At 41.3% G+C, this 23,670-nt stretch overlaps 4 protein-coding genes across 4 annotated transcripts; 2 read left to right on the top strand and 2 right to left on the bottom strand.

Annotated features, from left to right (window-relative positions):
- Nucleotides 1-40: 40 nt before the first annotated feature.
- zgc:153018 (Transmembrane protein 179-like) lies at nucleotides 41-3,748 on the bottom strand. The gene is made up of 4 exons (XM_058396859.1): nucleotides 3,207-3,748; nucleotides 1,956-2,093; nucleotides 1,530-1,608; nucleotides 41-1,382 (listed from the first exon to the last, which is right to left on the bottom strand). Exons 1-4 carry the CDS (start codon nucleotides 3,527-3,529, stop codon nucleotides 1,182-1,184), a joined length of 741 nt encoding a protein of 246 aa, XP_058252842.1. The 5' UTR covers nucleotides 3,530-3,748; the 3' UTR covers nucleotides 41-1,181.
- Nucleotides 3,749-5,705: 1,957 nt separating this feature from the next.
- ttc9c (tetratricopeptide repeat domain 9C) lies at nucleotides 5,706-9,856 on the top strand. The gene is made up of 4 exons (XM_058396860.1): nucleotides 5,706-5,859; nucleotides 7,184-7,508; nucleotides 7,913-8,095; nucleotides 8,964-9,856. The coding sequence occupies exons 1-4, from the start codon at nucleotides 5,848-5,850 to the stop codon at nucleotides 9,110-9,112; spliced, it is 669 nt and encodes a 222-aa protein (XP_058252843.1). The 5' UTR covers nucleotides 5,706-5,847; the 3' UTR covers nucleotides 9,113-9,856.
- Nucleotides 9,857-9,953: 97 nt separating this feature from the next.
- Nucleotides 9,954-18,372, bottom strand: si:ch211-168f7.5 (dapper homolog 2). The gene is made up of 4 exons (XM_058396856.1): nucleotides 17,653-18,372; nucleotides 14,017-14,182; nucleotides 13,163-13,372; nucleotides 9,954-13,056 (listed from the first exon to the last, which is right to left on the bottom strand). Exons 1-4 carry the CDS (start codon nucleotides 17,893-17,895, stop codon nucleotides 10,682-10,684), a joined length of 2,994 nt encoding a protein of 997 aa, XP_058252839.1. The 5' UTR covers nucleotides 17,896-18,372; the 3' UTR covers nucleotides 9,954-10,681.
- A 2,147-nt stretch (nucleotides 18,373-20,519) lies between these two features.
- On the top strand, nucleotides 20,520-23,661 carry map1lc3cl (microtubule-associated protein 1 light chain 3 gamma, like). The gene is made up of 4 exons (XM_058396846.1): nucleotides 20,520-21,225; nucleotides 22,180-22,235; nucleotides 22,314-22,420; nucleotides 22,915-23,661. Exons 1-4 carry the CDS (start codon nucleotides 21,168-21,170, stop codon nucleotides 23,072-23,074), a joined length of 381 nt encoding a protein of 126 aa, XP_058252829.1. The 5' UTR covers nucleotides 20,520-21,167; the 3' UTR covers nucleotides 23,075-23,661.
- Nucleotides 23,662-23,670: the final 9 nt, after the last annotated feature.

Below are 23,670 nucleotides of genomic sequence, written 5' to 3'. Positions count from 1 at the left end.
CTTCTTTATTTACTTTACAAAGAAAAAACAAACTTAGCAATGGATTTTACATTTTTTACTGTTCACAAGTTCATATCAAATGAATTATAGACACAACAGCGGTACAAACAGAGGCATGAAGCATTAGCAGTAATCATATTTACATACATTCCTCTCCCTTTAACTCCAGTTTCTTTCTCAGCTATGTGTGTGTCACCACAGCCGCTCAGTTCAGGGAGGTCAGAGGTCAAGGGCATGGTGCACATCCCTGAATTCTTTCTCTTTTTTTTGCTCCTCCCTGACTGATATCATATTCTGAATTACAACCAGGAACCCAAGCAAGGTTAACAGAACAGAAGTGCCAACACTGATAACAAGCTGATGTTATTTTTCCCAGATATACACCAAGAAACAAGAGAGTGTGTGGAATTAAATCGGGTGCCATATAAGCGCCAAAAATCATAAATGCTATGCCTGAATCATAAATGTTGGCACCTCTGCAGTGGTTGTTTCTTCAGAGCTGTATCTACACACACAGCATCATGCGAGAAACCTTCATGTGGCAAGGAGAAAGAGTTTAAGCAGCACACGACCGTACACTCGGCTGCATGCAAGAGACGCATGCATAGCACTGTACGTTTACAGTAAAGCAACATGGGTCTGAACTGAGCACATGCAACATGCTAGTCTTCCTTCCCATTCACTTTAAGTCAAATTACATTTCCTTGCATATTGCAAGATTTTTGCACCATTTATCTTACTGTACATTTCACTGCATGTCATTAAATGACATTTAACCTAAAATACTAAATACTAACAACCCTGTTTAGTGGTCAAACTTGTGTTGGTGCAATCACATGTATAGTTGGAACACAACTAAAGGTTATTACAAACACAATTACACGATAATTCATAGTGACTAATACAACAATGTGTAAACAATACTTATAGCTTATTTGTAACAAGATTTCTCATTCTTGGTTTTTTTCGATTTTTCTGTTTCCACATTATGTTTTTCACACACATGCATGGACAGATTTATAGTGCGTTACAGAATGCGCCGTCTAAAAGATGGGGCTTCTTCGGAAATCTTGTATCTTTTTATGCTTCCACTACCACAACCCTAGTCTAGCCAACACTGGGAAAAAAGCTTGTGATTAGTGGAACAACATAAGGGCACATTTTGTGGGATAGTTAAGAGATTAAATGAAGACGGCAGGTGGTTGCGGAGGATGGGGGTGTTGGCATGGCAGGGGACAATCTACATGAGACTGGCCCAGCAGGAGCTCCTTCTCACGGGACAGACACGGTCCGCTGATCTGCTGACTGTGAGAGTGGTAGAGTCTCAAGAAGGACAGAATGGAGTGAACCAACCACAGAGCTGTTACACACCACAGAGAGATCTGCAGAGCAGAAAGAGACAAGAGTGAGACAGTATTTACACAGTCAGCAACTTAACTAAAAAAGGACTCTTGGTAGGTAAAAAAAAAAAGCATTGCTCTGCTCCTTTCTGTAACAGTAGAGGGTTACAGTGTACGGCCATGCTGTACCTGTGCACAGGTCAGCTCTGAGTAGAACGAGGAGGTTTCCACATCCAAGTAGAGAGGCACAGATTGCGACTCGGCACAACTGAAATGAGAACCAGGTCATGAATCAGACACTAGTTGATTCAATGTGCAGCTCAAATAACATTGCAAAGTCCTAATCCTATATTAATGGCGAGTGTTATGTTGGGTTTAATTACGAATTACAATTAAGCACCAAATAAGAGACTAAATAATATTTGTTTTTGAATCTCATGTGTAAAAAGGAAATCTACCATTAATACCACAGCCATAGTAGTCTAATAGACAGACTTAAAGGCTATAAAAATCACACTCCCTAAAGCATGTAAACCATAAGGAAAATTTCCCACCGAATCAAAAGCAAATCCAAGGGCACTGACTCAGCTTCCTGTAATATCTGGATGATCTCACCTGTATGGTCGGGTGTTGTTATCAGTGACAGTGTTGCACCAGGACACAAGACCGAGGGTCAGAATCACGCTTGCTCCTCCAGAAAGGAAGAGCACACAGAGACTCAGCAGCAGCGTGAGAAAGGCCGAGAACAAGGTGCTGCAACACAGATACAAGCACGAATGTAGCTTCTGCACCTGCACATCACACCAATCCAGCTAAACATCATGTACCTTTAATGTTCTAAATGTTTAACACATTATACCACCTGTACCTTTAGCTGCTGGAGAAAACCTAGAGAAACCATGAACGTTACATAACTGAACCTCAAGGACCATTGTGGTACATTTGTTTCTACCTCGGGGAAACAGAAATGCACCAAAATACTAGGAGAATTTTATGCAGTGCAAATGTATTACAAGAAGTTAACAAATATGCTAATAAAGAATGAGTTTAAAACAGGTATCAGCCCATTTTATATTATTATTATTATTATTATTATTATTATTATTATTATCATTATTATTATTGAAATTAAAGTCTATTCTAGTTATCATAATATTTAACAATCATTAATTATCAATACATTTTCAATAATATAGGCCTATATGTTGCTACCACGAACTTATTATTATTATTATTATTATTATTATTATATAAATGAAAGAATATTCTAGTTATCTTAGTATTTAAAAATCATTATAATAAATTGTTAGTGATATAGAACTACATAATGTTGCTACAGCAAACTTATTATTATTATTATTATTATTATTATTATTATTATTGAAATTGAAGAATATTCTAGTTATCATAATATTTAACAATCATTAATTTTCAGTAATATAGGCCTACATAATGTTGCTACCACTAATTTATTATTATTATTATTATTATTATTATATAAATGAAAGCATATTCTAGTTATCTTAGTATTTAAAAATCATTATAATAAATTGTTAGTAATATAGAACTACATAATGTTGCTACAGCAAACTTATTATTATTATTATTATTATTATTATTATTATATAAAATAAAGTATATTCTAGTTATCTTAGCATTAAACAATCATTATGATAAATTGTTAATAACATAGACCTATATAATGTTACTACCGCAAACTAATTATTATTATTATTATTATTATTATTATTATTATTATTATTATTATTATTACGCACTGGCTATTCTAACTATATTCTAATATATTCAGAATATCCTCTGATGGCAGTCTCTATCCCATGCTGTTGCTGTTGTTTATAGACTCACTCGTCGTGGCGGCGGTGGAGGTAAAATAAACTCCTCCAGCTCTGTGTAGCTCCGTACAGCACCGTGAACACGCCAACGAACGTGGCGAACTGGCATGCGGCCGGCGGCCCCCACTGCTGCACCACCAAGTGCGTCCCCGCGTCCAGCTGCGCGCCGCTCGCGCTCTGGTTCTCGGAGCGCCAGAAGCCCTGACTGAAGAGCGCGCAGCGGCCTTTAAACGCCGAGCCGTTCAGCGCTAACGGTACCACCACCAGCAGGCCTGCGATAACGGACAGGGCGTGGGCAGCGCAGTGCGCCAGCAAGAGTCTCCGGTCCAGCTCCATGCTTTCACTCTCCTACTAAAAACCTCGCGATGGCGCACAAACCCGGACACACCGCTCACGCGCTTTGCATATATCGCTGTAAAGCGGTAGAAATTTCACTCATTATCCAGAAATCTCGCGTCCAGCACGCATTTGTGTCGGGGTTCCTCCCCATCGGCGATCTGTTTGGCACGATGGCTCGGTCCCAAATTACGTACTCACGTGCTTACACACACAAACACCACGACCTAGAGTGTAGGAGTCATTCGCTCGCTCGTAGTGCACTAATCTAGGGAGCAATGAGTCGATTGCGATTCAGCCCTCGTGACGTCATCACTGATGACTCGTGCGTTCCAATCCGATTCAGTGTAGGAGGGTTCAAACAGCAAGTGTGGAAAATTCTAGCAGTTATCCCCCAACCCAAAAAAAATGCACAATAACTGATATGTTAGAAGGAGTTGATGGATTGTTATTAATCAAGTCAAGATCATTGTGATTGTAGTCACCATGTAAAGGGTTTGGGGAAGGGGGTGTACTGTGCTTCCTGTGCTCAGTGGATGTAAGTTTCTGTAATTGTCGTTGTGTTAAGGTATTGAATAGTGAGTCAGAATCAGGGGTCGAATTGGCATTAGGGAGTGGAAAGTACCAAAAAGTCACACTGTATAGAGTATATATGATATAATTCAGGCTTAATAAAAAGGGATTAGAGAATTTTAGTAAGACACTAGACTTTAAAAAAAGACAATTGTATGTTCTCTACATGTCCCCGCCCCAACCCCAAAACATGCTGATGCATGGATTGGTTATGATAAATTGCTTAATGGTGAATGATTATGTGCATGGTCCTCTACAATGGTCCCACATCAGGAGATTGCTGTTTCCACCTGGTGCTTTCCTGCCTTGCACCCTGTGTTCCTGGTATAGATTCCTGATCCAACATGATACTGACCAGAAAAAAAAAGACTGAAGCTGAATGAATGTCCAGGCATAACATTATGATCACCTGCCTAATATTGTGTTGGTCCCCCTTTTGCTGCAAAACAGCCCTGACCCGACATGCACTGTGACCTTTGACTCTGACACCTTTCTATCAGAACCAGTATTAACCTGAGCAACAGTAGCTCGTCTGTTGGATCGGGTCACATGGGCCAGCGTTCACTCCCCATGTGCAAAAATGAGCCTTTGGCCGCCCATGACCCTGTCTCCGGTTCACCACTGTTTCTTCCTTGGACCACTCTTGATAGATACTGACCACTGCAGACCAGGAACACCCCACAAGAGCTGCAGTTTTGGATCCAATCGTCTAGCCATCACAATTCGGCCCTTGTCAAACTCGCTCAAATCCTTATGCTTGCCCACATCAAGCAACACATCAACTTTGAGGACAAAATGTTCACCTGCTGCCTAATATATCCCACCCAGTAACAGGTGCCATGAGGAGATCATCAGTATTATTCACGTCACCTGTCAGTGCTCATAATGTTATGCCTGATCGGTGTATTTTATGAAAGGGTGAAATACATAGTAGCATAATAAACATGGCTTAACTTATGTATCTCAAAAACGAAACCTTTTTAGCCAATTATGCACCGTTGGTGGTGTCTTACGATGGTGGGTTATGATGTCAAAAAGTCATGCCTCAGCATGTTTGCTGGGAGAAGTGGAAAAACACATGGACTAAATTTGTCTAAAGTTTATTAAAGTTATTTTTACAGTTAAATGCTACATTATTTACATTACCATGTTACATTATTTACAGTCCAGTGTCACCCAAAATGAGGATGAGGTCTGGTTCTTCCTCATATCATCTCAGGGTTGTTGTTTTTTTCCACACCACCGTCGCCTCAGGCTCGCTCATTAGGGATAAAATAGTAACTTTAAACTTTGTTAAAACATTTTCTATGTTCCTATACATCTGTACAGCAGCTTTGAGACAATGTCCTTTGTTAAAAGTTCTACACAATTCAATTGCATTGAACTGACATGCCTATTGATACAGCTCTACTATACCGAACTTCAACCATTTGTGCAACGTAAATAAGGGAAAAGGAATTAAGAAGACCATCCCAAATTGACGAGATGGAAATTTAAACCCGAAGGCCATTTTCTTTGTCTTCCACCGATTGCAGGCAGAGATTTTTTGTATTTATTTCCATTATCCGAGCTCTTGGTAATATTATTTATGGACGCTAGGGTGCGGTAAGTGTCCGAGCTTAGCAGACAGCTGCACACTATAAACGAAGAACGACGAAATTTCTAGCGCTTTTAATCACTTTTGATTTCTTAAACCGGATCTGTCATAGGAAGTGCATTATTTAACCAACTGTAGCCTTACACTAATGGACAATAAGGTAAACTTTTAAAAGGCAGTAATTTCTCGGCGTTTTGTGGTTTAGGTCAGGGGGCGGTGGCTAGCATGAACGCATGCCTCTCATTCAAAACACATTAGCATGGATACCGCTGCAATGTTAATATTATGGGATGTGCTGAAGAAATAGTATAAACATGGGCTAAGATCATTTCTAGAACCTCGTGTACTCAAGATCCCTTTATTAAAAAAAAAAGTTTGAGTGTTAAATAGCTGAAAGCACGTCCACTTCACTACACTACAGAGTGCACTGTGTGGGCTCTGGTCAGTTTATTCCAGCACAATAATACCTGGCTCCAACTAATTCTCTACAGGACAGATTTTCATGTTTCAGGAATAATTCGATTTGTTCATTGATGCAAAAAGAAAAACACAATCGATACAGAATGGCATTGCTGTAGGGATTTTATAGCTGTTTTATGGCAACTAACACTCAAAGATTCTGATTCAAACTAATATGAGCTGGATAATGGGAAACTTCACACATGAACATCTTCCACGTGTTTATATTTTTTAGAGATTCAGGTGCAAAATCATTAGTTGGTCCTGTATTCTTGTTATACTTGTAAGGAGTTGACAGTTTTCTGCCCCAGTGATGTCACAGGGTGGGTTTCTAGTGCAGTTGGTGTGTATTAGGAAGACAAAATATCTTAAAGATCATAATGGACATTAACATTCAGATGTTATTGTTAGATCCTATACAACACAACAGCAAGAGCTTCTTTTCCCACTTCTCATTGGTTAGCAGTGGTCACTTAATAAGAAATTCAACATATACGATTTGGAAACAACAAACATTGAGGTTAAATTTTATTTATTTAATTAATTTTTAAGCATTGAAAAGGGCACAGAGTTATTCTGAGATTTTTTTTTTTTTCCATTATAGTAAAATTTGGTGGAATTTTTATATGTATCATCAATATGCACTATATTGGCAAAAGTTTTGGGGCGTCTGCCTTTACATGCATATGAATTTAATATGGAGTCCATTTAGTATGGCCCACTGGTATGTTGAAGCATTAAGAGTTCCTTTCACTGGAACTAAGGGACCAAGCCTAACCCCTGAAAAACAACACCTGAATTCAGTGATTTGGAGGGGGGTCCCCAAAACATTTGGCAATATAGTGTAAAGGTTTTGGAAACAACAAACATTGGGGTCATTTTTTTTTATTTTATTTTTTTTATTTATTTAAAGTATTGAACAGGGCACACCGTTATTCCGAGATTTTTTTTTTTCCACATAGTAAAACTTTTTATGCATCATCTATGTAAGTGTATATTGCATGGCTGACACTTGTGCTTGGCAGGAAACTGATGCAGTTGATGATGGAGCCTCAGAGGGAGAGAGCTGCTCTGCATCATGCATGGGTGCTACCGGAGGCTCAGACTCGCGGGTGGACTTCCAGCTGTCTGAAGCCGTGCGCTTAAAAACGGAGGGTAATGCATTTTACCGGGAAAAGAATATCCGCAGTGCCATAGGACGTTATCACCGTGCCTTGCTTGTGCTTCGTGGTCTGGACTCAGAAGTGACGTCTAGTCTTAAGGCCTTTAGACCCCAGTCTCCCACCCTCACACCAGAGCAAGAGGAATTGTTCAGGAGCACACAGATTGACTGCTATAACAACCTAGCAGGTAGGTGTTACTATAGAACAATGACTGCAGATTGCCCAGAATTTTGCATAGTGTAGTGATGGATTACATTTGTGCTCTTTAATGCTTCTGAGGCAGCTTTTTCCCATCTGCTGATGTTTGTAAACATGCAGCACGAAAGAAAATGACTGAATATTAGACACACACACACGCACTGTATAGCCTAAACAGAGTATTGCCTAAAATCCAGGTGTCTTTGCTTGTCATTTTCACCTTAAAAGATTTAATTTCATACTATTTACATGATGAATAAAATGTTACCTGGTCAAAATAAAATAATTATAAAATTGGCACAATCAGATGATTGTCATATTATTAGTGTCAGCCTTCAGACATTTTTATCCTGCTCTAAAAGTTGATTTAATGTTTTTTTTGGTGCTCTGCAGCATGCTTACTGCAGCGTGAAGTTGTGGACTATGCCCGTGTGCAGGAGTACAGTTTAAAGGTACTGAAGTGGAGGGCTGGAGATATTAAAGCCTTGTACAGAGCTGGAGTAGCCACCCTGGAGCTGGGAGATGCTCAAACTGCTCGACAATACCTCCTCCAGGCCAGCAGAGGGAAACCAAATGGTAAAAAAAAAAAATTACTTGTACCTTTAAAGGCCACATAAATAACCTTTGGATGAAAGATACTGTACAGTTGGTGCAACTCTGATCACTTGACTGAGTGTAATTAGTAATTTAGTAAACAACCAGACACAACACCAAAGTGGGTTCATTCGTACTTCAAAATCCAGTTAACAAGTGGTATTTGCATGTTCTTTATTAATGTATGTTAAGATTTTTATTATATGAAAGGCATCAGACATTTAACGTGAATCAGTGAAGTGAAATCTGTACCAACGTCCTACACAGTACACATACTAATGCATCGTTTTAACTTTAAATACACATACACACACAAGTGAGCATCATAAAATCATGGACATTCCTCCACCATTACTGCCATACTCCAACCACTATCATCCATCTGTCCATACCGATGTGTTTCTGCAAGTTTATCAAATTCTGACCTTGGTGATGCTTGGCATGGAGTTGCTTAATAGATTTGAGCTTATATACCCATTTTTGTCTTTACTTTTCTCTAAAGTAGCACTGCTGTTTTAATGGTCTAGTTTAGCTTTGGTCTCTTTCGTGTTTTGCTGAGATGAGGCCTGCTCATGGCTTTGTCAAAAACCTGGAAAATATAATTAGTTAATTCTTAAATAGCATAATTTAATTAAATAGTTTTGGGTTGTTGTCTAATGTTATAACTAAGTTGTATGTTTTTGTGTGACTTGATAAAATGCTACCATTTACATTTACACTCATTCTAAAATAATTACACAGAAAACTATGATCTACGTCATTTCGTTTTGTAAGTCACAGCACCAGTAAGAGGGTTAAAAAAGGACACTTTAGTGCATAATATAAGTATTGGTTGTATATTTTTTTTTAGATGCCAATGTGAAGAAACAGCTCCAGCGAGTGGAAGAGAGGCTCAGTAAAGACTATGAAAAGGAGAAAGCTCTCTACAAAGGCATGTTCAGTAAACAGAAACAGGCAGATGAAGAGGAAACTGCAGAGGAAAATCCAAGCCAAGCGTGAGAAGCTCTGAAGATTTGCACTAGCTGAAAAGATGCAGAACGAAACTGAAAAGAGGATGGCTTACCAAAATGTGGGATACATGTTGCCCAGGGCATGGAATATGCAACCCCAGTAAGGGTTTTAATGAGAGTACTGATATCTTGCCAAGACTGTATTAGAATATGGCCAGAGTGTTATGACTGGGCAGTGAAAATTAAAAGCCTTATAAGTCCATTAACTGTGGCTCAATCAGATAACAGTTAACTGCGGTTCGGGTTTCAGTTTCCTCTGTTTAAATGTTTATACGATCACATGAAAGCTTGTCATCGTTCAGCACTGTTATATAATACATTTCTTTTGATTTTCCTTTTTAATTTAAACTTCATCTTGGAATAATATTGGGATCTAAATAAATCTCAGCAAGGCTGCAGATGGCAAGGTTCCAATTGTTGTGCCATGGTGAGTCATTTCATTAAGCATACGCTGTATAATAGTCTTAGCACTCACAGCAAGAAGGTCCTGGGTTCGAATCCCGTGTTGAAACAGGCAGGGGCGTTTCTGTGTGGAGTTCTTCCTGTGCCTGCGTGGGTTTACTCCAGTTTCCTCCCACAGTCCAAAAACGTACATTAGGTTGATTGGTAATTCTAAATTGCCCATAGGAGTGAGTGTGAGTGTGTGTGGCTGGCTGTCTGTCTATATATGTGGCCCTGCGACGGACTGGCGACCTGTCCAGGGTGTACCCCTGCCTTTCATCCAGTGTGCACTGAGATAGGCTCCAGCAGTACCCCGTGACCCTAATTAGGAATAAAGAGGGTATAGACGATGGATGGATGTATAATACTCACATTCAAAACAATAAGGGTCATGTTTTAGGTCTTTATTAATACTGAGTCATTATTCAACACTGAAATCTTATTTATTTTAAAGTCCTGAGCACACTTTATATTATACAACATACTGTACTTTTTAGTCTGTGTTTCAACAGTAAACGCACTAAACCCTATAGTGCAAAGTATATAGTATTCTAAACAACACTCGAGTACACTGGTGCACCTTGGGTATAATGATGCACAGAGACACAGCATAGAGTTGCATGCAGAGGCGCAGATACTTGGAGGGGGAAAAAAGAGCTATTTAACATACACTCCCACATTATAAGAAGTTGTGTAACTTGGCAGTACTGGTGCTCAAACTGTTTTTTTCTTACACACATTAATCCTGGCTCTGGCCTTTATAACTGTGCTGAATGTCTCATTCTACAGTACATAGAATCATGTTTTTGTATTTAGTTATATGCAAAAATAAGCAACTGCTGCATTTCTACACATTTCACACATTTATAGTTAAACACAGCACATTAAATCGATGAGTTATATGTTATCTTTTTTTTTTTTGTTTGCCCCTTAAGTGCTGACCAATCTTAGGTTTTCCTTCTGACGTTCCTGTGAAGAACTAAGGTCCATGACTTACAGCATGGCAAACATTTACATGGGTTGACAATATATGACACAATCAGTGATGATTGTCTGTTAACTATCCTGCCACGTTGGAAATAAGGTCCTGTCAAAAGCTGATTTCTGCCAGCTTTTTCTAGTCTTTCTTTTTTGATTTCTGGTTCTTATTGAAACTGAGGGACCTCATCGAGCCGAAAATTTTCCTCCCAAGGTCACGAAATGATCGGGAACGGGTTAGAGGGGCTGACGGAGGTGGAGAGGGAGAAAGGGATGGGGAAGACAGGGGTGAGACTGAATGAGTGCTTCCTTCCAGGCTTTGTGAACGAGAGAGATGGAAAAGACTGGCAGTGGATGAGTGATGTTTGTCCTCTATCCTGACTAGATTTCGGCCACGTTCTGCGCCTCGTCCTTCCCGACCGATCTCCAAGGAGGAGCACCAGTGGTTGTTCTGGAGACGGACATCCCGTTTTTGGGAACGGGATGACAGAAATCCCTGAGATTCGCTCCGAAACAATGCTCTCCTGGACAGCCGCAAACTGGAACTATGTCCGTCCCAATTTGTCCCTTTCTTTCTAGAGAGATTATTCTCTTTTCTTTCATGTACCCTGCTTGAAGAAGTTTCTTTTAAAGAAGCATGCCTCCATCCAAAGTCTCCAACCCTCTCCTCCCTTTCCAACTCTTCCTCCCTCCCCCAGAGTCTTGATTCAAAACCTTTCCACAGCTTGGTGGCTTTCTTTGGAGTCCGCGAACCTGCTTCTTCCTCCCAGCAGCTGCTGTAGTCTCTTCCTGAGTAACTGCTGACTGTTGATGCTCGCACCAGCTCTCTGGAGGCATGTTTGCCCTGATAGAGCCCTTCTCCATCACCACTCCTCCTCCAGCCTCTCTCCTGAGCCCTCCACCCAGTAGCAGCTCCAGCATCTTGCCTAAGAGAACCACCACGAGGCCTGATGGGGCCTTCCAGTGGAGAACCACAGGGGTGGATGTGCGGAAGAGAGCACTGGGACGGTGAGTCCCGCCGGAACACGGACAGCTGAGCAGGTGTAAATGGTGAATTTGAGAGCAGTCGAGGAGGAGAATGCACTCTCGAACGGGACGAGGAGCCAGGAGAGGAAGCAGAATCTGAATAAGTATGGGGTAAAGGCAAGATGGGGGAGGTGTGGGATGCAGTGGGACCAGAATGATCAGAGCGAGGGCTGTTTGACTGTGTCGTATGTATCAAATGGCAATCTGAATGGGTAATCTGTAGGCGATGCTGCTGGGACATATAGTCAGGTTCGATGGCAGCACTACCTGCCCAGATGTTTGAGGATGAATTTGAATAAAACCCAGATCGATCTTCATAAGCAGTAGGAAGGGAGCTCCGAGAGGAAGGAGGAGTTGGAGCATTACATGGAGAAGCTGACCCTTCGCCCCTCTCTCTTTCATTCCGGAAGCACTCTGCATCCAGCTCCACCCCTTCCTCCATAAGCCCTACTACCACCGACCTGGGCAACCCAGACACACGAGAGATCTCACACACCACCACTGAATCCTCACTAAGTTTAGCAGGACTTTCTGGGGCTTTTGAAGGGGGGCAGCCTTCTGCCTCCTCTCGTGGAGCCCCACTCCAGTCCAGAGACTTGGAAAAGTTAAGTGAACCAAAGGTCTTTCCAGTGATCTCCAATGATCCACGATTACTAATTGTAGATGGGCAAGTGGATATACGAGGTCTGCTCCTCCAGTTTGGAGTGCTGGTGACTGTAGTTGAAGATGAAGCAGGGGAGGCGGTTGGAGTGATGAAGTTGCCACTTAGATGCCCACATGATCCTGATGCCTGTTCATTTATGTTTTTAGCATCAATATTCAGCGTTTTATTCGAACTAGGATTAAGGTTCAAATTTAAGTTCAGGTGAAAACTAATGTTGAAATCCTCCCCGGTGACAGATGGCAGGTTTCCAAGGTTGATTGAGTTCCTGCTAGCTTTCTTACCAATGCTGCTCAGACTAACTCTAGCAGAATTGCCAAGAAATGACTTACATGGGGTCAAGCTGGTCAAGCTGGAGGAGGACGCACTCTTTGGATGGACTCCTTCATATGATAAACCTGCAGAGGCCTTTTGAGATGCTCGAATGGAAGTCTCAGCAGTCAGCCTGCTGTGGTACTGATGCGCTAATCTGGTTATGTATTGCTCCAGCTGTGTGAGAGATGGAGAAGGTGGAGGTTGGGTCCTCACAGGGGGCTGTTCAGGCTCTGGATCCACAAGCTGGTCCCCCTCTGGGCTGGGAGAGCGCTCTGTGGGGGAAGGATTCTGGCAGGAAGTAAACAGGGGACTCTGCAAGGCCACTGCATGGAGTGGGCTAGGATAAGGGTACACCTCTTTTGTCTTCCGTGAGACTAGGTCAGAGCAATATTTGGGGTCTAGTTGCAGCTGTGGATAAGTGGTGGAGGTTGACAACACACAACCTTTTTGTGCTGCCCCTAGACTAGAGCAGAGTCCAGTCAGAAACATGAGCCCATCAATCTCTAGTTCACCTGTTGATAGAGTGTCAATAAGATCATGTTATACATCAATCACCACACAAGTCGACATGATAAACGTCGTTGATAATTCTTGTCTCACGGTTGTCTAATTCTCTACCTGTAGAGGCAGGCCTCCTGTCTCCTTTTTGGGCCATCCCTCTTGAGTTATGTCCATTCTGTGATTCATCTTCCCTCCATTGGGTGGTACTGTGGTCCAGCGAGTGAGGCCTGCATGGTCCCCCCATTTTAAGTGGACCTCCAGGGGCTGCCTCACTAGCCACTGAGTAACATGAATCTGACAGTGAGCTCCCACTGACTGAGTAAAAACCTGTGGAAAAAGAGTAGAAAGTATGGGGAAGGGTTGCACAACAAAAGAGTAGATTCATGGGTGACAGAGTATATAAATTAAGGATTAAGCAAAAAGGGCAGGGTTAATGTTTGCCAAAGGCTGCACAGAGCTCTTAAACACATGAAAAAAATTGAGCATGAGGCTGACGTGGAAAGTAAACACTGAATATTACTTTTTGCGCAATGTCAAGCAGCCATTCAGCATGCACCTGTCAGGTATTATATTACTCTTTCATATAAAATTCATTTAAGTTCAAGAAACAGGTTAATATTCATTCTGAAAACAATGGCGGTTCAATGCAATCATTCAGGCACAATATTTCTTCAGGTTTAAAACACTGATTTTCTACTGGTATCAGAAATTCAAGTTAAAAAGCAAGCTGTGAAAACATGCTGCAGAGTGGAACAAAGTCTAGCAATAAACCCTCTCAAAGAAAGGAGTGGGCTTTGAAGGACACCCCCCTCTACGTAAGTACAAAGATCCTTTAGAGTCTATGCAGGTACAGGTGTTAATTTTCAAAGGACATTATGAAAACCTTCTTTCCAGTAGGTATATCTGCAGGGGCAAACAAATGTGCTTCATGTGTTTGAAGTCTTTTTGATATTGGGAATTAACAGCTGTACCTGAGCTGGGTCTGGAGTCGCAGTCGAGTGAAATGGTGCCAGTGGATTCTGGAGTGGGAGGAGAGAGAAGGTCTGATGGGATGTCCCATGAGAGAGTGGACCAGCGGGAGCTTATGCCCTCTGCGGCCCTGACGCCTGGCACTACAGAGTCTGCTGGAGAGGGAGTCTGAGCAGAGAAAGAAAGCAAATGGCACAGGGAACACATGTTAAAACAGGCTACGGGTGGTAATTACAGGGCAAGAACAACAGAGATGTTTATGTTTACAAAATTCCAAAATAGTACTTCAGCAGCAAGCCATTTACTTCACACAGGCATGAAAAATGTTCAGAGACAATGCAGCTTTTCAGCTCATAATAATACCTCGTATTCTTCACAATACCCCGGTACTGGTAAAGCCAAACATGTGAGAGGTCATTGCTTTGAACGTCACTGAATGTGTCAAAGTTCATCTTAAAATAAGTTCTGAAATCCATGGTATTTATGGAGTCCGGTAACTGAGCCACTCACACATCCAGTAATTTCATGCTCCACAAAGGACCTTTAAATATCTTTAAATATCCTCTTACACAATTGACCATTGTGAGATTCCTGTTACGTCTGATCAGTCCCCTGCTTCACTGTTCTCAGTTTAACACACAATGCAGGTGACTCATAATAGTGTTGAAGAACCAAACCCCCGGGGGATGGGAGAGTTCATAAGGAAAGAATGGAGAGAGCGACAGATGACGAAACAAAGAACTAGGGAAAGAGGATGAGGGGGCTGAGGGATTTTTATAAAGAAACTTTGACCGGGCTTATCTCCGCTCTAGCAGTTTACCCACAATTCTTTATCTCCCAGTTTAGAAATGTACGTCAGACAAACACAAACGAAAGACAGCGTCAGATGTAGAGAGGGAGTGAGACATGGAGAGCAGAGGACAGACGAAGGTCTAAGACTCAGCAAGAGGGGACGGATGGAGATTGATAACAAGGAAAGAGAGCATGAGTCAGTGGGAAAGCGAGAGAGAGAGAGAGAAAGTAAAACGAAGTGAGCGGGGGCTGGGTTGCCTAGTGAGAGAAACAGCATGAAGGAGGCATTTTAAACCCCTAGCACACACATGCGCGTGCACACACACACACACACACACACACACAAAAAAAACAATCCTGGATGTGACTACCACCCCCTCTTCAGTGCTGTGTACTGCTGAGCTTCTCTCTCTCTCTCTTTTTCTCTCACTTCGCCCACACAACCGATTCAGCAGCAATACTTATCTCTATCTCAGATACAGGAATATTTTTTCCTCAGCAGATTGATGTTATGTAAGAATGCTGCAATCATCATTGTGCATGATATCGATATATCACTTGTATTGGCCTATACAAAATCTTTTTTTAAATGCCGTCTTATAATGAAAACTTACGTACTCATCCCTTATGTTGTGTACACTTCACTGTTTGTTGATTGCTCAAGTGGTTCTTCGTGTATATTTAAGGCTTCTTAGCTTCTTAGAAGGGTTTTAGTTTGGAATCATTTCATGTAGACAACCAAGGGACAACTAAAGAACCATTACGGTTCTCGATTTAACTCTCTTTTAGAGAGTGGGTGTTTATCGAAGCTTGTTGCACGGTCCCTGATTTAGCAGCAGTACAAATGTAGAATTCATTTTTAAACACCCAGTTCATATTACCACCATTATGTGCAATGTTGACAATCCAAACAGTACTGATAAAAAAAAATATTTTCACCTTTTTTCCTGTAATTATCTATAATACAAAATTCTTTTGCTATTCCATATAATTCCACTAATAGGAAAATTAAGTAAACAACTTTTCCACGTTGACTAGCAGCATCTATTTTGTCTTGTCAAGGCCATTTTGACCTGGACGGACAGAAGGGTTAACATCCCGTACAAACGCATCACTGCATTCCTACCAGGTTCAGCCCAAATGTAAAATTATGAAAAAACAATCTCCCAGACCAACACAAATTAATCCAATTTAACCAGAAATGTTCAGACATTGCTGTGTATATGAAATGCACGTGCTGTACATTATCAAAGTATGAAATTACAGTTGATCTGATTACACGAGGAAAGAACGTTGGGGGATGAGCAGCAGTGCCAGGGTTAGAGAAATCCAATACGGGTCTTAGAGACAGGACTGGCCTTCTTCCAGCTACCCATCAATTCAAGAGGAGTAGTCAGACACACAGAATGAGAATTATACAAGATTAATGACAAAAATGGTCACAAAATGGCCATAAAATGAGAAAATGGTGGAGGTGTGGGAGGCTCTTTAGTGTGATCTCTCTTGCCTAATGATAGAGCACTTACTGCAAGCTCTCATATCAATGTCACTGGATGTGTGCAGACATTAGTGTCATAAGTCTACTCAATCACAAGACAGTCATTAAGGACTCGCTCGGCTGTTCTCCTGTGCCACCGACGGTGGGAAGTTTTTGAAGATATAAACACTTCATATTTATTGCCATCTGGGGTTTTTAAAGATGACTAGCTTTTAATCGTTAACAGTTGAGACAGTGTTGAATCACTATTAGAAATTCTCAGTCCCTGTGTCAAAAATAACTAAATGATACAGCATAGTGTGTCAAGCTCTGAAGGTTAACTCATCGGGAACCTTGTGCTGCCATGCGGACTACTCTCCATCATCCGTCTATCCATTCATTCATCACTATTTCCTCGCTCGCTCTTCAACAACCACTGAAGAGGTGATGTCTATGACGCAAGCGGCATAATAATTTGAGCGTGTTCTGCTTATGCAAAATGGCAGATGTGTTGGCAGAAAAGCAACAAACAAACCTGGCTGATGACTAATCGTTCATTTTGCACCACTATTCTACTGTATCTCAGTCTGATCTGACCAATCTGAGTTACTGGACAGTGAGTTCTTTTTAAATTAGCTACTGCAGCCACATGGTTACTCATTCTTCTGAAAACTTGTGCGCAATGTCTAATTTCTGTAATAACAACTTGCGTTATTGGCTTTTGTTGTGGCATACAGAAGGTGGAGAGCTGCAAGGAAGAAACACCACAGAAGAGAGGAGAATATCTTCATTGTGCTGTGTGTGGCTACTTAACATCTGTTCATTTACACAGTATCTTCCTTGGACACTGGCCATTCTTAACCCCAGTGTCATTTCAAACAAGCACTTCCCCCAGTCTTCTCTTCTTACACACACACAGACACAGACACACACACACACACACACAGACACACACACAGACTTAGAAAAGGCCTACGGCTCCAGCGAATAACCTTTCATATTTGGACAGATGCTCACCTTGTCTAATCAGCTCACTAAAACCTTAACTCACCGGACCGATACTGTGCCAAGTCTTAATAGAAACCTGACCAAGTAAATAATCTAGACAATCCCAGTAAGACCATTCTGAAACCAACACGTGTTGTGCTCAATAGCCCAGAATACACTTATTCAACCATAGCACGTAGAGAATGTGTGTGTGTGTGTGTGTGTACAACCTTTAATTGTAAATAGTGGCACCCTGCTTGGCTGACGTCACTGTCACCAAACCGTCTGACACAGTGTAGGTGTTTATTGTACGAAATAGATATTCCAAGAATTAGGTGAGAAATAAAGGTTCCCGTGGGAATTAAACCCTGTCCCCGCTGACCTGTTGACTGAAGGTGGTTACTGCACCATCATCGGCGGCGCTGTCGAGGTTCGCCCGCTGGTCACAGTGGTCATCCGCGGTGTTCCCGCTCTCCTCCAGCACCGACTCGATCAGGTCCAGCTGGCGCCCTCGGAGCACATCCAGCTCCACGATACCGGCCAGCGTGGCTTTGAGCCGCTCTCCGATGCGGACCCGCTCGCTCCCCGACCACAGAGAATTCACGCAGCTCCTGCGCCCCGACATCCTGTGCGTGTAGTCAGGGTCCGGACAGGCGCGAATACCGCCTGCTGACCGACAAGCGCGTGCGATTCGCCTGCCTCTGTGTGTGTGTGTGTGCCCGTGTGTGTGTGTGTGTGTGTGCGTAGCCGGTACACCGTCGACTGTCAATGCGGCATCAGTGCTACAGTGTTACAGTGTGCGACAGCAGGAGCATCGCGTATATCTCCTGTAATTGAAAACGCCGTGTCGAGTCCGCGACGATTTTCCTTCCGAACCGTGGGAAAATGCACTGACGTTCTCCAGCTAACTCAAGTGCTAACTTTCGCATTCATGCACGCTTATAAGAAAGAAAACCATTGCTGATTTTTTATCTTCACACGGAAAACCGAATGATCGTCCAAGATCACACATAAGCCATCCAGAGCAGTCCTACCTCCTCGCCATTCACATTCCAGTCCATGATGCCGATTCCGTTGATTCAGTTATGCGTAAAGCATTGCACGGCACTGCAAACGGTGAGGGGCGGGGACACAAGTATTGTGGGCGGGGTCACGGTGTGAGTGTTCGTCCCCGATTGGCTTGAGAAGTTTTTCGAATGGAAAGGATGAATCTAACAATGCGTTCTGATCTAAAAGATAAATTGCGTAACTTTTGAATTTCATTACCATTAAATGCTATTTTTTTTTAATTATTTAATTTCTTAACACAAAGAGTTAAGGAAACAAACAACCAGTGCTTAGCAACGTGAGTCTCCTGCATCTGCAGCGCGAATGGAAAACAGCAGCAACTATTTTTAAACGCTAGATGGCGCTCTGCCACTATAATACTCTCACCACTGTTCTCCTTGAGGTAATGCCATGGAAACGGATGTTCTCAACACACTGACCATTTAACAGTGTATCACTCAAGATAATATGAAGGCCATCTGATATGGATGTACACTATATGGCCAAATGTTTGTAGACACCTGACCATACCAATCATATGTGCTTATATTGCCAAAGGTTTTGGGACACCCAAATCATTGAATTCAATTGTGGTTTTTTCAGGGGTTGGGCTTCAGCATACCGAAACATCTTGGGTAATTTGTGGGAACTGTTTGTGGGTGGTCCCTTCCTGTTCCAACATGACTGCACACTAGTGCACAAAGCAAGGTCCATAAAGACATGAACAGTGAGCCAGGCCTTCTTGTCCTACACCAGTGCCTGACCTCACAAATGCACTTTTAAAGGAATGGTCAAAAATTCCCATAAACACACACCTAAACCTTGTGGAAAGCCTTCCCAGAAGAGTTGAAGCTGTTATAGCTGCAAAGGGCGGGCAAACTCCATATTACATTCATGTGTATGCAAATGCAGACATTCCAGTTTTGGTCTGGCTCTCAGTGTCCACTTTAATTCATCCCAAAGGTGTTCTATCAGGCTGAGGTCAGGACTCTACACAGGCCAGTCAATATGCTGGATATGCTGGTATGCTGAAGCATTAAGAGTTCCTGTCACTAGAATTAAGGGGCCAAGTCCAGCCCCTGAAAAACAACACCCTAATTCAATCATTTGGAGGGGTGTCCCAAAACTTTTGGCAATATAGTGCATACCATTCCAGATGTAATCCCCTCTGTTGTTGTAATAAGCCACTCTTGGCAAATGTAAAATAAATGTGCATAAACAGTTTGGGGAAGGCGCACGTCAGGGTTTGATGATCAATTTTACACAAACTTTTGGCCATATAGTGTATATCCAAGGACAAAGAAACAGAAGGACAGTAGGCTTGATCAAAATAGTCCATTATCATTGGTCAATACTCTGATATATTTTGACCTATAGGCCTACTGTATGGTTTTAGATAGATATTTTTTAAGTTAGTTAGTTATCTTTTCCCATCCTATTTTCAAAGTGAATAAAATGACTGTATTCAGAGACTTTAAAATAGCTTTGCATTCAATTACTTTTTGTGTATTAATGTTAACGGACCTCCAAGACTTCCAGAAAATTAATGTGCAAGTTTTATCCTGTTAAATGTGTCACAACATACATTTATTTTATGTTTATGTGTACATCATTATTATATTTCTTTTTGTATTAGCTGTTATTATTCAGTCAAAGCTGTAAATAACATAGGCTACTCGTTGTACTCTGGCACTGACATGTGAAAAATGTTTGTTCTTAACTGGTGTGTATGAAACTCATCCTGGCCTGTACTGACCGGTTGAGGCCAGTTAAGCCACTGTAGTTTACGAAATGTAATCTGTACAATTAAATGAAAATCTCATGCAATCTGGGTGGATGCACGTGATGGCGTTCTAAATGGCTTATTTAATCAATTAAGAATTAATCTATCCGTAGTAATAACGTTGACCTAAAACACTTCACACTTAAAACACTTAACTTAAAACACTTCATAGTAGCTCCACTGAAAATAATTACAGCAAACATTTGACAATTGCTTTATTAAAATCTTCTTTCTGCTCCTGCTTTAAACCCTAACATGCTCATTGTGCAGCTAGATGAGTGTAGAGACAGAAACAGACAAAATGCATGATTCCTATTGGTTAATCGTTTCGCCATGCAAGGTGATAGCTAATAATATATCATTAAAACAAACTAGACGATGCATTTATTTGATGTATGGGCAGGCTAAATATGGATGATTCCTAATTATGACTTTGTTAAACTTTTACTTCTATTTTACACGTAGGCTTATATAATCAACTGTGCTGTGTGCATGTTAACCATGTTAACCAAAGCATCTGGAATTGTCATATTTCGGGGGGGTTCAAGCCACCCCCACCATGCATGCACACACACACACACACACACTTCCCTGCTTACTGGAATTATCCGTTTCTATGGAAACATGCACGCGCCAAAGTGAAATGGACTGAAATAGTTCTGAGCAATTTGATCACTACTTTAAAAAGATCACCTAGATTATGCCGGTGTTTGGTGTACACATTTGGTCCAGCAAGCTGGAGTTTGCTGAGCTGTGTGTGTCCATGCGTTAGGGGGATGCTTACATCTAGTGTGTTGAATGTAACAGATTCACAGAGGCTGGTCCAGGATCAGAAATTAGAGTCACGTTTGTCACGTTTCCTCTTGCAAAAGGCCCTAAACTATTTAGCACATTGACTTTCACTAGAGGCCCGATGCCTCCTCCTGCTTGACGCCTCCTCTTCTCGGGCTGTATAAAAGCGGACCTGCTCCCGGAGCTGGACGGGGTTTGATCGCGCCTCCGGCCGGGCCACAGAGCGCCTTTACTGCTTCCATCTCCTCATCACTACTCCTTTGCACCACCAAGACATGGCACCCTTCGAGAAGTCCATGGAAGTGATGTCCTTCAAGCAAAGGAAGTGCTTAGGTAAGGTACAGCTTAAGAAAAAAAATGTCCTTTATAATAATTAACTGTATTATGCAATATGGCAGAGCAGGTTCCTAACCCCAGTCCTGGAATACCCCATGTCCTGTACATTTTACTGTTTCCCCTGCTCTAACACACCCACTTCAACTTAACAGCTGATTATCAGCCCTTCCTGTGTGCATTAGAACAGCTAAGATATTAACTAAAATGTGCTATAAGGCATTAAGTCAAGTTGAATTTATTTATATAGCACACGGAAAAACATTTTACATTGACCAAAGTGCTGTATGGAAGTAATAATAACTTAAGGATATTAAGAATCACAAAAGCTAGAAAAATAAACAAAGTTTCTGAAGATGGATAAATAGACTGAGAGATGAGTAATTAAAACTAATGAATGAAACAGTATAGGTATTAAAAAGAAGGAAAAAAAAGAAGAAAAGTTGGCAGATTATAAGAAAATAAAGGAAAGGAAAGACAGTCCAATCAGCCTTTAGCCTTGATTTGAAATTAGGGAATGCCAACAACTTGAAGGCTCTATCACCTTTTTCTTAGAGCCAGGAACAAGTAAATGATAAGAGAGATTGATGGTTAGATTTCAGGCTCCTAAGAGTGGAATGTTAGTGGAGAAGATCAGATATACAACTTCGTGAAAGATATATTAATGAATATGATTCACATCCTTTTATTATTTCACTCAAAATCATGGGCACTGAACTCCAGTGCAGCTTCCTTTCAGGTCTTCCCTGCTCACAGCACATCTGCTTCAGTGCACAAAAGTATTGATCTAGATCAGATGATCTGATTAAGTTTGTTGACCAGAAGAAATACAAAACTCTGCAAAGCAGTGGTTTCTCCATGACCAGATTTGACTATTAAGGCCTTCATGTTTTTGCTTGTTTCCTCTGACATTAAGCACTGAATAAGCATGTGTTAATTCTCCTTGTAATGCAGCAACAAGAAAAGATGAAGTTTGCACAATTCGCTCCAGGTTCCCCAATAAGTTACCAGTAAGACGCTTCCCTATTATGATCATTTAATTCTAATATCTGAGCAATACATATTCTGACGAACTTCTGTGTTCAAAGGTCATCGTCGAACGTTGCATCCGGGAGAAGCGTCTTCCTCTTTTGGACAAAACAAAATTCTTGGTCCCTCATGAGCTTACAATTGGTCAGTTTCTGTGTCTGCTCAGGTGAGTGATCTTCAAACTAGTGTTTGCAGATAATAAAAGCGCATGTGCTTGAACAGTTGTATAAAGTTTATGAACTGTGTACATATTGAAAGTTGGTGTCATGCATTTCCAAGTACATAACACCAGCATAACACCTGCTGACTGATCATTTGTTATCTGCTGATGTTCAGTCACTTATGTGAGGTCCCATTTTCACACCACAGCATTATTAGCATACTGGATGCAAAACTGCTGAAAAAGCAGAATGTGGATGTATAATTACCACAGACAGTAATTTCCTCTTTTACTAAGACTAAAATAGACAAACGTATTAAAACTGACTTATTAAAAAAAATTGAGTAATAAAAGTTTATGGGCATCAATAAATATTTATGTCTTTCAATCACAAGGTAAAAGGTCATGCAAAAAGAGCATTTTTTCTCTCAGGAATTACAATTATCATTAATATTATAGTCATTATACTAATATAGACACATAATCTGTCTTTGTCTCAGGAGTAAGATAGCACTGGAAGCATCCCAGGCTCTGTACCTGCTGATCTCAGGAAAAAACATGTGCTCCATGACAGCCAGCATGGCGGAAGTATACTCTCAGCACAGAGACACAGACGGCTTCCTCTACATGACCTATGCCTCCCAGGATATGTTTGGCTGAGAAAATCTTCCATTTGTCCCTTCAGAGGGATTGCTGAAATCTTTATGACCTCCATCACTGACTGGCCAAGCTCTCCTACATCCACTTTTTACTTACCACTGCTGCTGCTGCTGGAGATTACCATTGTGCCCGAGACATCAGACTACTTCCCCTGAACATGTGGCCTCTTCTGACCTCAAAATTTCTTTTGCTCTCTTTTTTTTTTATTCATGTGAGGTTTTATGGTGAGATATACAAAAAACAAAAACAGTGATATGTACCCTGTGAGAAGGTCACATTGTGTCACAACACTTATCTGGGATACACAGCTGTTTGTCCCTGATGATTACACAGCCACCCTGGAACAATATACAGAGGTTCTGGAAGCTTCAGATAGCACAGTCACAGGAAGTGAGAGAGGAAGATGGGTGAAAATTGCATGAGATTTCTCTTCTCTTTTGTCTTTTTGTGTGTTTTCTCCTGGAAACCCTGATGAAACTGACATGCCTAGGTACACAAACACTAGGAAAAATGTTTACAGTGAACTTGTGGTACATGTACTTTAACTGTTACTGGGAACACTACAAATAAATCATTTTTTCCCCCTTTTCGCTTAT

The sequence above is a fragment of the Hemibagrus wyckioides genome, linkage group LG08, assembly GCF_019097595.1.
Source record: "Hemibagrus wyckioides isolate EC202008001 linkage group LG08, SWU_Hwy_1.0, whole genome shotgun sequence".
Classification (NCBI taxonomy): Eukaryota; Metazoa; Chordata; class Actinopteri; order Siluriformes; family Bagridae; genus Hemibagrus; species Hemibagrus wyckioides.
Note: the sequence above shows the minus strand (reverse complement) of the source record. Positions and strands in the feature narration are given on the sequence as shown.

Coding starts and splice junctions, on each gene's coding strand:
- ttc9c (XM_058396860.1), top strand. Junction 7,509..7,912: donor CTGCTATAACAACCTAGCAG/GTAGGTGTTACT, acceptor GGTGCTCTGCAG/CATGCTTACTGCAGCGTGAA. Junction 8,096..8,963: donor CAGCAGAGGGAAACCAAATG/GTAAAAAAAAAA, acceptor ATTTTTTTTTAG/ATGCCAATGTGAAGAAACAG.
- map1lc3cl (XM_058396846.1), top strand. CDS start 21,168: ATGGCACCCTTCGAGAAGTCCATGGAAGTGATGTCCTTCAAGCAAAGG. Junction 22,236..22,313: donor GGTTCCCCAATAAGTTACCA/GTAAGACGCTTC, acceptor CTGTGTTCAAAG/GTCATCGTCGAACGTTGCAT. Junction 22,421..22,914: donor CAGTTTCTGTGTCTGCTCAG/GTGAGTGATCTT, acceptor TCTTTGTCTCAG/GAGTAAGATAGCACTGGAAG.
- si:ch211-168f7.5 (XM_058396856.1), bottom strand. CDS start 17,895: ATGTCGGGGCGCAGGAGCTGCGTGAATTCTCTGTGGTCGGGGAGCGAG. Junction 13,373..14,016: donor CGACTCCAGACCCAGCTCAG/GTACAGCTGTTA, acceptor CTTTTTCCACAG/GTTTTTACTCAGTCAGTGGG. Junction 13,057..13,162: donor CAGGAGGCCTGCCTCTACAG/GTAGAGAATTAG, acceptor CTCTATCAACAG/GTGAACTAGAGATTGATGGG.
- zgc:153018 (XM_058396859.1), bottom strand. CDS start 3,529: ATGGAGCTGGACCGGAGACTCTTGCTGGCGCACTGCGCTGCCCACGCC. Junction 2,094..3,206: donor CTCCACCGCCGCCACGACGA/GTGAGTCTATAA, acceptor TCTGTGTTGCAG/CACCTTGTTCTCGGCCTTTC. Junction 1,609..1,955: donor AACAACACCCGACCATACAG/GTGAGATCATCC, acceptor TTCTCATTTCAG/TTGTGCCGAGTCGCAATCTG.